Source organism: Protomyctophum parallelum, assembly GCF_964188405.1.
Source record: "Protomyctophum parallelum genome assembly, chromosome: 10".
NCBI lineage: Eukaryota > Metazoa > Chordata > Actinopteri > Myctophiformes > Myctophidae > Protomyctophum > Protomyctophum parallelum.
The window spans coordinates 5,409,356-5,427,693 of NC_139704.1; the positions used below are offsets into that span (position 1 = coordinate 5,409,356).

The window sequence follows — 18,338 nt, forward strand, 5'->3', positions numbered from 1 at the left end:
AGCATAACATGATGCTGACACCAAAATGGGTGCCCGTTCAGAATGAGTTAATTGCAGGATTTTCTGAAACATCTACAGAGAAACGAACGTGATTTTAAATCGGTGGAAACTGCACCTGTGGCCAAAAAAACATGGCGCCCACTATTACGCTCCATCGTTCACCATTTACACAGTGTCTGACCATTACACAACGGCCAGTACGTGTCTCTTCAGCTTCAGACTATACATTCCATCTCCTCCGTCACGGGCATGTTGGACGTCCTCACGTCCGTCTCGTCCACCGTGGTCTTGCTCGTCGGGGCGTAGTAGGTGGACTTCCAGCGCAGCAGGACGATCCTCTTCAGGTACTTGACCGTGTTGTTCTTGACGCTGACGAAGCAGAAGGTGTTGATCATGCTGTTGCTCATGGCGATGCACTCCACCACGTAGAAGGCCACCAGGGAGTTCCGCTGGCGCGTGATGAGCGTGGGGTGGAAGTCCCGCAGGATGGTGTAGCCGTAGTACGGTGCCCAGCAGAGCACGTACGCCGTCAGGATGCCGATCAGCACCATCACCTAGTCAGGGGATATTAAGAAACAATCTGGGAATACATTCCATACCAATACATTTCCTCACCAACGTGTTTGTTAAGTTGTCTACTACTTGTCATCATTCAAAAGAGAGCCATAAGAGTAGTGCATAAGGTAGGGTATTACGATCATACTAATGAACTGTTTTTAAGGTCAAATACATTGAAGTTTATTGATTTAGTTGAACATAAAACAGCTCTTATTATTTATAAAGTAAGAAAAAGACTAATTCCTAAAACTATCTTGTCATACTTCAAGGATAGGGAAGGGGGGTATGAGTTAAGAGGAGACTTAAATTTCCAACAACCCAGTGCCAAGACCACTCGGAAGAGTATGTGTATCTCTTAGTCCGGGAGCTAGACCCAGCCCTCATAGCAATTTTTGCTACCTTTTTTTCACTATTATTTCCTGTTAGCATATACCATGGGCCATCTCAAAATGAAGGGACCACTCCCAACTCGGGGCCGTTTGGTTTCAGGGGCCCAAAAACCCCTTTTTTGGTATATGTCTCTGGCGAAATTGTGTAAAGGCAAATAAAAAATCACTAAAATTACATAAATACACATGGAAGTGTGAAATTTGGCATGGAGTATCCTGACACATAGGGGTAAGTATCAGAATAGGATTTTGGGGCTATCTACCATTGTATTCTTAAATATGACCTACATCATCCTCAGAAACACAAAAATATACACTGTCCGCTTAACAAATAACAACAAAGATGGTTATTTTCCAGCACATTAGGGTGAATATAACTGCCTCACTTGTATATAGAAAACTTCCCATATCCTTAAGCTTCAATTTAAGCCCAAGATGACCTCTCTATCTTGAAGATTACTCTTTCTGTGGCCAAAATGCTGCACTATACCTCAAATCGGAGACATTTTCATTATCAGTCACTATAGCCTTCCAGAGTCCTAGAATGTAACAATAGGTTCACATGTTCTGCAACTACTGCTGTCTGAAGTTAGAAACATGAATACTACAGCAGGAACACAAATGCCTTTTATTATATTTATATTTATTTATTATATTATATGCACATAATAGCTTGTTTCAGTACATAGCCTATCAATAGTCACCCAAATCAATGTGCACCCAAATGTAACAGTGACCGAGTTAAAGACAAAGGGAGACACAACATAAAAATACTGTATGACAAGGGGGCATCAGATTCCTTGTTTTTGTTTTTCTTTCTTTTTTTCATAATTTATCAAAGAAATCAAAGAAAACAACAAAAACAACCACAACAAAATAATTGTTATACCACTGCATATTTTAAACCTTAAATTCACAACCCTTCCATATTGACAACTACTTTAGGTTTATTCATCATCAGATTCATCTTCCTCCTCCTCTTCATCATCAGAATCATTCATGTGTATGAATTTCTTCTAGGTCATCCTCGTCTGTCCCCTCTTCAGACAACACATCAATGAGGGCTTTGGGGGTGACGTCACCTTCAAACCATAGAGGCTCTAGTTTGCCATTTTCTGAGTTCAGATGAAACCCATGGTCAAGAGGTGATGGAATTTCTGGGTTATTCTCATGAGCCCTCTTCCAGATGCATACCTGGAAGTTAACTCTTTTGACATGCTGCAAGAGGACCCTCTTGCATGGTGGAAAAGTTGAAAGGTCAAGGGAGAGACCTGGTCGAAGCTCGAGGCTTGAGCCACACATTTTCTTCACCTTGATCTCTCTTGCCTCATCCACACGCTTCACTCGAGGACCAAAGCTATAGAGGCGACAGGTGAACTCTTCAACACCAGTTAGCACAAGCCCATCAAGTTCCCAAGAGTTCCCCACTGCGGCAAAGATCTGAATGAACTTAGAATGCTGATTCAGAAGCTTGATGGGTCGCACCTTTCCTTTGCCTTTGAATGCAGAGGTGCAGTCAGCACCAGTGAAGGCATGCAAGGCCAGCAAAGCTGAAATATGTTCTTGTGAATAATCTTCAGCCAGCTGGTTGATGTTAATCAGCTTATCTCCCATGTCAAATATGACATCAACTGTGAAGGATTTGGCATAATAGAGGAGAATGAAGAAAATGTCAGAGTCTCTGGCTCTGACTCGGACAGTTTTGATGTGAGGCATTGTGCTTTGGATGTGATTGATGTAGATGATCACCCTCACATCAGTTTCTTCATGTGTTGAATTCAGATCAGGTAGAAGTGCTTTGGAAATCACTCCAGCTTGAGCTTCTATCCTGAAAGCTTGACCAGCCTCAATGAAGATGATGGGCCTTCGGAGTATCTCTTCCATCATATCTGGAGAGCTCCAGTGCTCGAGAATTAGATGTATGAGTGACTTCTTGTTGTCATCATTTGTGAGGAAACCTTTCCAATCTGCAGGTCGGCGAACATTCAGACCATTAACTATGTACCGCTCACCACAACCTCTGCGATCCCTCTCAGCTGATTTTGGTGAATGAAGTCGGTCAACATAAGTGTCAGTACTGAATACTGTTTCTGCAGCAGTAGGTTGACTTTTGAAGATGCTCTCTGATATAGTCTTCATTGTCTGGGGCACATTGCTCATATAGAATGTGGCATTACCATCTACAATGAGACCACATTGACCAGGAGAAGGGAGCTCCACTTTCTCAAAATCAGCTGAGAGGGATCGCAGAGGTTGTGGTGAGCGGTACATAGTTAATGGTCTGAATGTTCGCCGACCTGCAGATTGGAAAGGTTTCCTCACAAATGATGACAACAAGAAGTCACTCATACATCTAATTCTCGAGCACTGGAGCTCTCCAGATATGATGGAAGAGATACTCCGAAGGCCCATCATCTTCATTGAGGCTGGTCAAGCTTTCAGGATAGAAGCTCAAGCTGGAGTGATTTCCAAAGCACTTCTACCTGATCTGAATTCAACACATGAAGAAACTGATGTGAGGGTGATCATCTACATCAATCACATCCAAAGCACAATGCCTCACATCAAAACTGTCCGAGTCAGAGCCAGAGACTCTGACATTTTCTTCATTCTCCTCTATTATGCCAAATCCTTCACAGTTGATGTCATATTTGACATGGGAGATAAGCTGATTAACATCAACCAGCTGGCTGAAGATTATTCACAAGAGCATATTTCAGCTTTGCTGGCCTTGCATGCCTTCACTGGTGCTGACTGCACCTCTGCATTCAAAGGCAAAGGAAAGGTGCGACCCATCAAGCTTCTGAATCAGCATTCTAAGTTCATTCAGATCTTTGCCGCAGTGGGGAACTCTTGGGAACTTGATGGGCTTGTGCTAACTGGTGTTGAAAAGTTCACCTGTCGCCTCTATAGCTTTGGTCCTCGAGTGAAGCGTGTGGATGAGGCAAGAGAGATCAAGGTGAAGAAAATGTGTGGCTCAAGCCTCGAGCTTCGACCAGGTCTCTCCCTTGACCTTTCAACTTTTCCACCATGCAAGAGGGTCCTCTTGCAGCATGTCAAATGCAGGTATGCATCTGGAAGAGGGCTCATGAGAATAACCCAGAAATTCCATCACCTCTTGACCATGGGTTTCATCTGAACTCAGAAAATGGCAAACTAGAGCCTCTATGGTTTGAAGGTGACGTCATCCCCAAAGCCCTCATTGATGTGTTGTCTGAAGAGGGGACAGACGAGGATGACCTAGAAGAAATTCATACACATATGAATGATTCTGATGATGAAGAGGAGGAGGAAGATGAATCTGATGATGAATAAACCTAAAGTAGTTGTCAATATGGAAGGGTTGTGAATTTAAGGTTTAAAATATGCAGTGGTATAACAATTATTTTGTTGTGGTTGTTTTTGTTGTTTTCTTTGATTTCTTTGATAAATTATGAAAAAAAGAAAGAAAAACAAAAACAAGGAATCTGATGCCCCCTTGTCATACAGTATTTTTATGTTGTGTCTCCCTTTGTCTTTAACTCGGTCACTGTTACATTTGGGTGCACATTGATTTGGGTGACTATTGATAGGCTATGTACTGAAACAAGCTATGTGCATATAATATAATAAATAAATATAAATATAATAAAAGGCATTTGTGTTCCTGCTGTAGTATTCATGTTTCTAACTTCAGACAGCAGTAGTTGCAGAACATGTGAACCTATTGTTACATTCTAGGACTCTGGAAGGCTATAGTGACTGATAATGAAAATGTCTCCGATTTGAGGTATAGTGCAGCATTTTGGCCACAGAAAGAGTAATCTTCAAGATAGAGAGGTCATCTTGGGCTTAAATTGAAGCTTAAGGATATGGGAAGTTTTCTATATACAAGTGAGGCAGTTATATTCACCCTAATGTGCTGGAAAATAACCATCTTTGTTGTTATTTGTTAAGCGGACAGTGTATATTTTTGTGTTTCTGAGGATGATGTAGGTCATATTTAAGAATACAATGGTAGATAGCCCCAAAATCCTATTCTGATACTTACCCCTATGTGTCAGGATACTCCATGCCAAATTTCACACTTCCATGTGTATTTATGTAATTTTAGTGATTTTTTATTTGCCTTTACACAATTTCGCCAGAGACATATACCAAAAAAGGGGTTTTTGGGCCCCTGAAACCAAACGGCCCCGAGTTGGGAGTGGTCCCTTCATTTTGAGATGGCCCATGGTATATGCTAACAGGAAATAATAGTGAAAAAAAGGTAGCAAAAATTGCTATGAGGGCTGGGTCTAGCTCCCGGACTATCTGTCCGAGGGGTTAAGATCTGGAATGCCCTACCAGAGGAAGTCAAACACAGTAGTGACTTTTCAAAATTAAAAAAATTGCTCAAGCGAATCCTTTTGGCCAAATACAGCATACTATAGGGAAATTATGTATATGGTGGATGTTGACGTTATTGTATGATCAACTGATACTTTTTTGTACAGGTTTTTGATAAGTAATTAGTGCTGTCATTATTAATAATTAATTAACTAATATTATTGTATTTATGGTAACATAAAAAAATGTGTGAACCTAATGACATTACTCAGCAACAACATAAATGATAATGATCATTGGCAATGAGGGTAACGTGAATAGGGATAATAACAACAATTATAATGTGTAATCTAACGGTCATGTAATGCTATCTCTACGGTGACACTGGGGGGGGGGGGGGGGGGTTTGGTGTAGGGTGAAATTCTCATTAATGTAATGAGTATTACGTTTCATGTTCTGTAAGTAGGATAGGCATTTATAAGCTTTTAGCTTCTGCCTACTCCTTTTGATCATCTTCATGTTTTCGGTTTTGTTCTGTTTTCATAACGGCTTACATTCATTGTCTTTAAATATTGTATTTGAAACTGAAGGATGATCAAATAAACTAAACTAAACTAAGTAACGCATCTCACAAAGTTTAACATTTTGTTTCCCTAGGGGAAATATATGTGACAGCTGCTGAAAGTAAGGTTACCATTACTTAAGCTTTAAGTATAGAATATGAGTGGTCAAACTAGGGCTTTTATTCAGGATTCTGAATCCATTGCAAGCCTTTGTTTTGCACGAAAAACACTCTTTGGGATTAGAAAAGCCACTTTTCCAGGTAATCACATTTCATAGAGGTTATTAATGGTGCTTTCAGCAGCTGTCACAGATTTCACTAGGGTAACTGAATTCCAGTCTTTGTGAGATGTGTTACTAGACACCTTTACAAACACATTGGTGAAGACATTTCTTGGTAAGGAATTTATTCCCAGATTGGGAAGTATTTCTGACAATATTCCCTGACTAACCGTCTTCCGCCTGCAGCGCAGCCTCTTCCGGATCTGCTCCGTCTGGAAGCCCGGCACGCTCTTGAACCAGAGCTCGCGGGAGATCCGGGCGTAGCACGCCGACATGGCGGCGGTGGGCGCCACGAACTCAACGGCGAACACAAACAGGAAGTAGGAGCGGTAGTAGACCTGCTGCTCCACGGGCCAGATCTGGCCGCAGAACACCTTGTCGACGGACGCCGGCACGGCGACCGTGTTGTCTATAGGGATGGGACCAAAAATGAGAAGTCACAAGTATCGTGGAAAAGATTATTGTAATTAAATGCCACTTTTGTTAACCACTTGAACCCTCAGCGTCCCTTATTCTGTTCGCCAAAAATAGCCGATCTGCAAGCACACAACGCTTTGCAAGCTTGTAGATCTGCAATTTTTGGTGAATTGATTAGTGTAAAGGGAAAGAACAAGAGTATAAAATGCACTCTTTACATGTCCGCTTTGTCAAGTATAGAGGGGTGGTACCACATTTGCAGCAAAACAAAAGCAAATTCATCCTAGTGTATGTGACGGAGGGCAATTTCCTGATTCATTTAAATCTCTGTGATACGATCACTGTGAGCGTTTTTTTAATCACAATAATAATAATAATATATATGATTTATATAGCGCTTTTCTAGGTACCCAAAGTCGCTTTACAGAAAGAAATACAGACATATTTATTAGAAAACAAATTAAAAGGTTTAAAAGGTTAAAAACTAGGAATAAAAATCAAAAGAGGGGCAAACAAGAAGGGTGTGTGTGTGTGTGTGTGTGTGTGTGTGTGTGTGTGTGTGTGTGTGTGTGTGTGTGTGTGTGTGTGTGTGTGCGCGTGTGTGTGTGTGTGTGGGGGGGGGGGGGGGTTATGTAGGGAAAGCCAGTTTGAAAAGGTGGGTTTTGAGTGTGCTTTTGAACATTTCGAAGGTGGGGGCAGCTCTGGTGTGGGTTGGGAGTGAGTTCCAAAGAGAAGGGGCAGCCACTGCGAAGGCCCTGTCTCCCCATGTCCGTTTGTTGGATCTGTGGGTTTCCAGTTGGTTGGCAGTGCTTGACTAAACTTGAATAAACGTATGGTCCCATATCTATGCCTACCGGTGCCATCGTGGGGGTACAGGTGGATGGTCTCCGAGTAGTAGGCGGACGGGATGGAGATGAGGATGGGTATGATCCACACGCCCGTGATCAAACCGTACGCCGTTTGGTATTTCATGCGAGGCCTCAAAGGGTGGACTATTGCCATGTACCTGAAGGGGAATAAAGAGAGATTATTCCAAACCACGGCTTAGGCAGCGTATTGTTTTCCCAGAGGAAAATTGCATTATGTTCAATAATGCAATGGTGTATCAACCTTTGATATTTTATTTACCATTTGAGTACATACAGTTATACCTGCATCAGTGGAATGCAGGTATAGACAAAAACAATTATATTAATTGCATAAGGGGCGAGGTAGCCCCGTATGCAATTAACCCATTCTGACCGGGCACCCATTTTTTAGGTGTCGGCATCATGTTATGCTTTAGCTATTGAAAAATAGCAGATCTACAAGCTCATATCGCGCCACCGAGTGGCGCGATACGAGCTTGTAGGTCTGCTATTTTTGAAAAATCGAAGAGCGACTGACATTTTTTTAGAATCTGATCTCAGGTCAGAATGGGTTCATCAGACCAGTGTGTGTCCGGCGGAAACCTCGTATGAATCTGATCTCAGGTCAGAATGGGTTAAGTGGGAACAACATTTTAGCCCCCCTTTCCCTCCTGCCACTGGCAAGGGGAAACTATTATTCTATAATAACTATTATTAGGCTATACAATAATAGTTTGGGACTTTGGGTCCGCACGGTCATCTCCGTCTCAGCTGAGGTGTTCTTTGCCTGGACAACTTTTAATACCCCTCTAGCCCATTCTGACCGGGCACCCATTTTGGTGTTATGTTATGCTTTAGCTATTTAAAAATAGCAGATCTACAAGCTCATATCGCGCCACCGAGTGGCGCGATACGAGCTTGTAGGTCTGCTATTTTTGAAAAATCAAAGACACTTTTAGAATCTGATCTCAGGTCAGAATGGGTTAATAATGAAACTGTCAGGATGTAATAGACATTTTTAGAATCTGATCTCAGGTCAGAATGGGCTAGACATCGTGCACAGCCAAGAACTTATTTAATTTATAGTGCAATCAAACAGCCCACTTAGTAGTCTCACATTGCCACATTGTGGCACATAATGTAATAATCATTGGCCACAGGCTTTCAGTCACATTTAAGCTTGATATTGGGTGATCCATTATTCATTATACTGAAATTCGGAGAGACAAACGTTAAATACTGTGATGCCGTTAATACGATATACATGTTTGATTAAAGATGTGTGCTTAACCCATTCTGACCTGAGATCAGATTCTAAAAATGTCAGTCGTTCTTCGATTTTTCAAAAAATAGCAGACCTACAAGCTCGTATCGCGCCACTCGGTGGCGCGATATGAGCTTGTAGATCTGCTATTTTTAAATAGCTAAAGCATAACATGATGCTGACACCAAAATGGGTGCCCGGTCAGAATGGGTTAAAGGGGCACTTTGCCAATTTTCAACATTACTTCATACAATTGGTAGCCCTTGCCCGATTTAGGCAAACGCCCAACTTATGTAATTTAGATGGCATTTGTATGTAGACTTAGATAACACTTCATGTAGACTTATAGCATTTTATGTAGACATAGCACTATAAAGTATACATGCATAGTTTCATTATATAGATATCCCACTGTTACGTACGTTCTTAGCTTACGTATGATTCATGATAACTACTTATCACTATTCACTACTACTATGTATGTGATGTATTGCCATGCTTTTTGTTCCTGCTTAATCTAAGTCGCTCTGGTTAAGAGCGTCTGCTAAATGCCTAAATTGTAAATTGGTCCTTACAAGATGGTACAATTTCCATCTACTCACTCTACTCATTCTGCATCTCATTAGTGGGCTACATGGTCTATATGTCCCTCAAAGTTATTTCTAATGGTTTGAGCCTCAATCACCACTGATACAAGTAAGACGCGCAAACGCGGGAAGCGAACGCAGCTCGTAAATGGCAATAACAACAATTAGAATAAATTACATACTTTAAGGTTTTATTTTTAAAGTTCTCTTTTTTGTGTTTTTTTAAGATTTTATTTTTAAGTTAAGTTTTTTGAAGTTAAGTGTTTTTCAAGTTTTTTTTTCAAGTTAAGTTTTTTTGTGTTTTTTTAAGTTTTTAAGATTTTTTTTTAAGTTAAGTTCTTTTTTTTTTTTTAAGTTAGGTTTTTTTAAGTTAAGTGTTTAAGTTTTTTTTTAAGTTAAGTTTTTTCTTTTTCATTTTAAGTTAAGTTTTTTCTTTTTCATTTTAAGTTAAGTTTTTTTTTAAGTTAAGTTGTGTGTGTGTGTGTGTGTGTGTGTGTGTGAGTGCGTGCGTGCGTTGTGTGTGATACAGCTGCGCCCTCTGGTGGCGGGCGGGTGGTGTAACAGCGGGACAGACACACACACAGACATGATCTGCAGGGTCTCATAGTTAGTGCTCACTGCATTCGCAATAACCAGATATAACCAGTTGGAACTGAAGACTGAAGAAGAGGAGAAATTATACAAAGTAGGGTGACATTGATGACATCACGATGAGGACAAAAATCAGTTGAGCTGTTCCTGAGAGCAATTTCCATTAAAGCACCCATTATGATATGAAAGCCTGATTGTTCAAATGTGGTTATTTGTGTGGATATGGGAGCCCCAAAAACACAAAAGAAATGGAAAGAGTTGAAGTTTATGTTATAGGTCCTTTAAAGGGCCATGAAACCCCATAGGCCGATTGTGTAGTGTGTTTTGCAATTCATGTTAAAGGTTTTATGACATTCATTTTAATTTCTTTTTCTTTTTCTTTTTTCTTTTAGGTTTTATGACCTCAATTACACCCAAAAAACCTGAACTTTGAACATTCAGTGGATTTTCTGTGGTCTGAAGTTTTCTTTGGGGTTTTTTGGGCCTTTTGAGCTACAATGAAAACAGGCAACACAGTGAAACAGTGACATCTGCTGGCAAATCCCATTGACATATATGGGATTTGCAGTAAGTGATGTCACTTACTGCCGGCAAATCAGAGCACCTGTTTAAGCCAGAAAACCCCAGATCACAGAAAATCTACTGAATGTTAAAAGTTCATGTTTTTTGGGTGCAATTGAGAGTGCCCTGCTGTAGTTCTTTTTAACCTGAAGTACAAGGGTACGTTTCATGTGCCTTTAAAACCCATTCTGACCTGAGATCAGATTCATACGAGGTTTCCACTGGACACACACTGGTCTGACGAACCCATTCTGACCTGAGATCAGATTATTTTCAAAAATAGCAGACCTACAAGCTCGTATCGCGCCACTCGGTGGCGCGATATGAGCTTGTAGATCTGCTATTTTTCAATAGCTAAAGCACGACACGATGCCAACACCAAAATGGGTGCCCGGTCAGAATGGGTTAAGTGGAATGGCTACAGACCGTTCTCTGATGTGCTCCCAGTCTGATGACAATTCTGAATTGCTTTTCCACAGTGCAACCATCTACGGCAAATAACAGACTTTCAACTGAAAGATTCTCTGTAAAGGTCCAACACTTTGTATTCATATTGTCATCGAGACTGCAGACTACTATGATAAGATGCCATGTCACAGCGGCTGATGGGCCCGTGTGCTATTGATTACATTGCCAAGCATCTCTGTTGAATGACATGTTGAAAACACCATTAGCTAGATAAAAGACTCTCAAGAAAAATGAATCTCACTCCACAAAACAAAGATAATTAAAGTGTCACAGAAGCCGTCAATGGTATTTCATTGCATTCCATTTAATGCTCTCTGAATGTTATGGCAGTTAGTGTCAGTTAACTGATTGACCAAGTTCTTATATTGGCAGTGGTGGAAAGTAACTTAATACATTTACTCGAGTACTGTACTTACTACTTAGGTACGATTTGGAGGTACTTCATTTACCTTAAATCGTCACAATGCAAACTTGTAGATATGCTATGTTTTTTATTTTATTTTTTTTATTGTGTGACGTGAAAGTGTTAAGTGTGGGATCCATTTCCACCCGGCAGCGACAATAATATGAAACAAACACACATCATCTTGAATTGAACACGCACGCAGACACACACACACACACACACACGCACGACGTGCACACAAATGAATCGTAGAGGTGCAAAACCTACCGGTCTATGGCGATGGCCAGCAGCGCGTTGGTGGACACGTAGAGCGACACGGTCCTGATGTAGTTGACGGACGCGCAGAGCACCAGGCCGTGGTCCCAGGACAGCCTCTTGACCACGTAGTAGTCCACGAGGAAGGGGCAGCACACCACCGCCACCATGAAGTCGGACACGGCCAGGTTGCCGATGAGCAGGTTGGTGACGTTGCGCTGTTTCTTGTAGCGCGCCAGCGTGGCGATGAACAGGAAGTTGCCCACGCCACACACCAGCATGATGCACACCTACAGGGGGGGGCGCAGTCACGGTTGTTAGTTTCTGACCTGAGATCAGATTCATACGAGGTTTCCACTGGACACACACTGGTCTGATTAACCCATTCTGACCTGAGATCAGATTCTAGAAATGTCAGTCGCTCTTCGATTTTTCAAAAATAGCAGACCTACAAGCTCGTATCGCGCCACTCGGTGGCGCGATATGAGCTTGTAGATCTGCTATTTTTCAATAGCTAAAGCATAACATGATGCCGACACCAAAATGGGTGCCCGGTAAGAATGGGATAATCGCCTAATCGCAATTATTTGAGATAATCTGCAATTATTTCGTCATGATCGTCATAATCGTTTCCATGCTGAAAGATACATGGATATTTCAGAATAGCAGCGTGTAGATCTGCTATTATTCTGCTATTTTTCTATGAAGTGTATAAAACAATGTATACAAATGCCAGTAATTTATTTCAAATATGTGGTTGCTTTCCAGAAATCTGCATCCTAAATTAAATACTTGTGTGCGCGGCCACTTTCTTGTTCCTTCAAGATTCCTATTCCTATTTTAGTTATTTGTCATATCTGCCCCACTTTATTTTATTATGAAACCTAAAAGGCAAACAGAAATGTAATGTCTATTCATAAACGTTACAATTTCCAACGCAAAAAAAACACAATTAAATCGTTAATCGCAATTATTTGTGACAATTAATCGTCAACTTAACCCATTCTGAACGGGCACCCATTTTGGTGTCGGCATCATGTTATGCTTTAGCTATTTAAAAATAGCAGATCTACAAGCTCATATCGCGCCACCGAGTGGCGCGATACGAGCTTGTAGGTCTGCTATTTTTTGAAAAATCGAAGAACGACTGACATTTTTTAGAATCTGATCTCAGGTCAGAATGGGTCCATCAGACCCAGTGTTTGTCCGGCGGAAACCTCGTATGAATCTGATCTCAGGTCAGAATGGGTTAAACGTGTAAATGTGACGGCACTATATGCACACCAGGACCACGCCGATGCCGATGGTAGCCACGTAGAAGGCCTGGCCCTGCGTGGTGTCGGGCATCTCGTCTGGGGGGACGCCGTAGTCCAGGTGCATGTCGTACGTGTCCAGGAGGTGATCCATCTCGCTCGCTGAGACGCGGTTCCGCGTCTCTGCAGTGTAAACGGCTGCTGCCAGCTGGCTGATGTTGGAATCCCCCATGACTTAATACAGTATAAGCAGACAAAAGGCCTGGTTTATGTAGACAGACTCCGGGTATATCGGTGCAATTTGTCAAGGTGAGTACAATAATGTTGAAGTGTTTTTGTACATGTCGACGGGTTGGCAGGAACACCGCTTAATAATGACGCACGTTATGGACAAGATGGAAGATGTTGGACCGGGATGATTCGCCTTTAGGGCGCACCTCTGCACCTGGAAGAGAAAGGAGGAGGCTATAGTTGTCACACGTTTTGCTTTCACTTCGGTATATCATACTATACATCATACATGTCAGTACATCACAGTCATTTATTTTTCATACGGAATAAAATAAATTTAGATTCCGGTTGTCCGGCCGCGTTGCCCATAATGGTCACACTCACACATTAGTTTTTTTTTTTTCGGTCATTTGTCTAATTGTGTTTAAAAGAACGTATTGTGAACGTCAAGACTCATAGTGCCGGGGTCTTTAGAAACATGGAGAAACCCGCCAGTCCAATCAATTGAAGTGGACGATCGGAACAGCGGTGGTTTCGGAGCGTGGAATAGAAGTAAAAGTGTTGCATGACTCAATGAGGATGTAAGAAAAAAAGCCATCATTTCCTGTTCAAGTGTTGCTTTGATATTCTGTCTGTTATCTCCCTTACAGTACCAGCTTCAAAGTCATGTTTCATGTATGTATATGAGTTATACTATTCTGCCTGAAGCGGTCCAGGCACCTTGGCTGGTAATCCAGTCTGGCAGTGTGCCGCGGACTCGACTCCCGATCCCGACGGCCTTTACTGCATGTCACCCCCCCCCCCCATCTCTCTCCCCATTTCCTGTCAGCCTACTGTCTGTCCCTCCATAAAAAATTAAATAAAGGCGCAAGCCAAAAAAAAAACACACAAAAAAAAAGATATAGGCTATAGTGGATATCATATTCACATTACATGTTCGTCCTTCGCAAGCGAAGATGACCAATTGACTTCACGCCTTGTGGGTGGGAAGATGAGGCTGATGAGGCCGGTCTGTGCACGGAGTGTCCTATTGCAGTAAGGGGCGTGTGATGCAAGGCAAACACTCCAGGATCTACTAATCAATGTGCACTGCCTGCTCTATCTGCACCAGCTCTACAAGGAAATCCAGGGAAGCGTTAGGTATAGGCATGCATGTGCCCCCCTCCACTCTCCCCTCCCACACACACACACACACACACACACACACACACACACACACACACACACACACACACACACACACACACACACACAAATAAGGTAGCCTCAGAAACCGATAAAAGCCTGGGCGAGTGAGGCAGGAAAAGTGGCATACTGTATAGCAGTGGACAGGGGCACCACGTCGCTCCACATTTGGTGACGTCGGTGTTCTCTGCTGCATTCTACTCTAGCCCATTCTGACCTGAGATCAGATTCATACAAGGTTTCCACTGGACACACACTGGTCTGATGAACCCATTCTGACCTGAGATCAGATTCTAAAAATGTCAGTCGTTCTTCGATAAAAAAAAAAATAGCAGACCTACAAGCTCGTAGCGCGCCACTCGGTGGCGCGCTATGAGCTTGTAGATCTGCTATTTTTCAATAGCTAAAGCATAACGTGATGCTGACACCAAAATGGGTGCCCGGTCAGAATGGGCTAGGGGAGCGGGGGGAGGGGGGTCATAGGTTGGTGAACCAATAGAAAGTTGATGGCGGTTTCCAGCGCTATAGTTTGTCCGGCCCCTCTACAGTTATGCCCAGAAAAGCATAGGGCTCTTTCAGGCTAAGTCAGTCAGGCTACTAGCAAGGTAATGCGTGACGCAAGTCAGATGGTCTCTCCACGTTCAACCTCACTCATCTCCCCTCATTCACATTCGCTAACAAGCTAACATACGCCCTCAATCTAAATGGTTCATTCATGAGCGGTATATTTAAGCAGAAATACTGTTCACCTCCCCAGCCTCCTCCTATAGCCATCCAAGTCAAATGTAGGATTCTGCGGGTTGTATATGATGTTATATTATGTGTATCTTTTTTTTTTTTTTTTTAAGATATTTTTTTGCGGCTTACGCCTTTTATTGATTTTTGAAGGGACAGACAGTAGGCTGACAGGAAACGGGAGAGAGATGGGGGGATGACATGCAGTAAAGGCCGTGTCGGGTCCGGGAGTCGAACCCGCGGCACACTGCGACTGGATCACCAGTCCGGTGCCCAGACCGTTATATTATGTGTATCTTAACTTAGGCTTGAAGGGTTCAACATTTAATGTTGCTCCCGATGTGCTGACTAGTGCCTTGCATGGTTTCTGCCGCCATCGGTGTGTGAATGTGTGTGTGAATGGGTGAATTGATGCACAATCTATGTAAAGCGCCTTGGATAAAGGCGCTATATAAAAGCACCATTTACCATTTAAATGTTTGTTCTGTGGATTCTATATGTTTCTGTGGATTTTATGTCAGTCTGTATTGAAGGGTTCATGTTATGCAATTTCATGGGGCTTTGTATGGGGTTTGTGATCTCAGATATTCTCTGTCGTGCTAAGGCCATCACAAGAGTCACACTGCCAAACTGAATGCCGAGTAGGCCGAGTATTGCAATATGTTATCCTCAAAGAAAGGGTCTAATTAACCTGTGGGTTAAATACACTTTAACTGCTCCAAAAGCTTTTATTGATTTATTTTTTTATTTTTTTACTTTACTGGAGTATTTCCAATTGTCAGTACTTTTACTTCTACTCCATTCCATGTCAAAGTCAAATATTGTACTTTTAATTATTAATTATTTATTAAATTATTTGAAAACTTTAGTTACTATAGTTACTTTGTAGATTCTGATTATGAATTATTACAAAAGAGCACCGGTGTTAAGCACAGTGATGTCGGACAGAGTATCATTAACACGGACCTGTTGAGGACGGACAGAGAGGAAGTCTCTGACAAGATGGACAATACCTCCATTTACCCCCATGTCAATGAGTCTCTGCAGAAGGGTGTGTATCTGCATGCTGTTGAAAGCAGAGGTAAAATCAATAAAAAGGACCCTGGCAAAGTGGGAGGGGACTTGGAGATGCTCTGACAGGGGGTTAAGCAGGCTGATAGTTGCATCATCAGTTCCTCTCTGACTTTTTTTTTTTTTTTTTTTTTTTTTTGCGGCTTACGCCTTTTATTGATTTTTGAAGGGACAGACAGTAGGCTGACAGGAAACGGGAGAGAGATGGGGGGATGACATGCAGTAAAGGCCGTGTCGGGTCCGGGAGTCGAACCCGCGGCACACTGCGACTGGATTACCAGTCCGGTGCCCAGACCGTTACGCTACGGCCTGGGCCCTCTCTGACTTTTATAAGCAAATTGGAGATGATCTAAGCTGTTAGAAACCATCTATTTGTCTGCTTATAACTCTTTCAAAACATTTTCCCAAAATGGAAGTAAGAGCAATGGGCCTGAAGTCTTTGAGTTCAGTGGCTCCAGGCTTCTTGGGGAGAGGCACAATACATGACATTTTCCATAAATTGGGCATTGTTAGAGAGCCAAGCAAATACTGGAATACCTTTAAGTTCATGAACATTTTCTTTCAACACTCTGCCTCTAAGGCCATCTGGCCCAGGGGCCGAGTTGGGCTTAATACAGGAAAGGCTAGGTACAATTTCATTTTCACTGAGTGTGATGGGGACATACTCCGGAATGGACATACACACACTATCACACTCAGCACTGAAGTCATTCTTATCGAAACGGCTGAAAAAGATATTTAGATCATTAGCAAAAGATGGAGAGGGGTGCGACAGGGGGGTACGCTTTTGCTTAGTTTCCCTGCCCATCATCACATTTAAACCTTCCCATGCTTTCTTGGCATTCCCTGAAAAGTATTGATACTCAACTTTATCTTTGTAATCTATTTTTGCTTGTCTCAGTTTAGATCTTAATTCACATCTTTTTTCTCTGACTAACTCAACATCACCATTTTTAAAAGCACGTTTTTTTTCTCACGAATGCAACCCTTCAGATCACTAGACATAAATTAAATTGTTATTAGGGAATATTTTGACAGATTTAGTCAAAATATTGACAGGATTTTACTTTCATTAAACAACATGTGTCGCGATGAGACGATGCATTGTGAGCTTGTAGAGCTGCTATTTTCAAAAGATTGTAAACATTTGAAAACTTGTGAAATGGGACATTCTGCTAAATGAGTATTTTCTACTTTTATTACTTTAAGTAGGCTATAGCCTACATTTTTATACCAATACTTTTGTACATTTACTCAAGTAAATTCTGAATTCCGGACTTTGACTTGCACATAATGCATCACGTTATAGGCTCATTAGGCTGTAGCCGCATGCTTACTAAAAAAATGCACAATTATTTTGGTTTTGTAAGCTAGTATTTCTAATGCGAACTGAATTAACCTTTTTTTGATTGATTTTGATTGAAATATGTATTAACAGTTTGCAGAATTAGCCTACAGTAGGCATACATTTCAAGCACAAACTCAATACAAAGACTGTTAACTGTGAGTGGACGACCCAATTAAGCATTACACTTGTTTACAAGAGGGCCCGGTCCACCATGTTCAATTCATCAAAAAAGCCTTTGTCTTACCGTGTCAGAGAGTGCTATGAAAACCAAAACGATCACTCCTTTTTTGTCTTCACCATCACTTCTGCTGCGCTCAGTGCGCTGATAGCATGGTCCGCTGGTCTCCCATGAAACTGCTGCTGCTTTGAAAGAAAATATACAAAGTCTGTCTCTTTCTCCCCTCTTGTGGTGAAAGAATGGACGACATGCACGGAACCTATAGTCTCCTTGCGTGACGGTCACCGTCGTGATACTGTAGGTAAACTAGATATAGCCTGCCTAGACTAGGTATATCTATTCCAGATCCTCGAAATGGAACAAGTCATGATTGAAGAACGGAAGAAAGAAAATGAGAAAATCTGAGTGGCAGGACTCAGCAAAAAGAGAGAGGGTGTGTGGGAGGGGGGAGGGGGGTAGGGAGAGCGGAAGGGAGAGAGAGAGAAGAGCAAAAGGGAGAGTGGGGAGAGAGGGGGTTAAGAAGTTCTTAACCCCCTCTCTCCCTCTCTCCCCACTCTCCCTGCATCTTCTTAATAAGAAGATGCAGACATATGAAGCAGTTTCAAGTCAAGGACCCCTAAATTAATTTAAAAGATTTGGGTTGTCAAAATGATTTAAAAATTATCCAAATTGTTCACAACTCGTTGTGAGCTTGTAGGTTGGCTATTTTCAGGAACCTATAAGGACCTCTGGGGGTGCAACTGAGCAAGTAGCATATAGCTCCTGCTATACAATCATCACCCACTCAGTATAGTACAAAAATAATAATACATAAATGAGACAATATAGGTGAAGGAGTTTTT

At 41.9% G+C, this 18,338-nt stretch overlaps 1 protein-coding gene across 1 annotated transcript; it reads right to left on the reverse strand.

Annotated features, from left to right (window-relative positions):
- Positions 1 to 215: 215 nt before the first annotated feature.
- prokr1b (prokineticin receptor 1b) lies at positions 216 to 12,980 on the reverse strand (the record flags this gene model as incomplete). The annotated part of the gene is made up of 5 exons (XM_083774286.1): positions 216 to 554; positions 6,269 to 6,507; positions 7,370 to 7,521; positions 11,508 to 11,785; positions 12,780 to 12,980. 5 exons carry the CDS (start codon positions 12,978 to 12,980, stop codon positions 216 to 218), a joined length of 1,209 nt encoding a protein of 402 aa, XP_083630412.1.
- Positions 12,981 to 18,338: the final 5,358 nt, after the last annotated feature.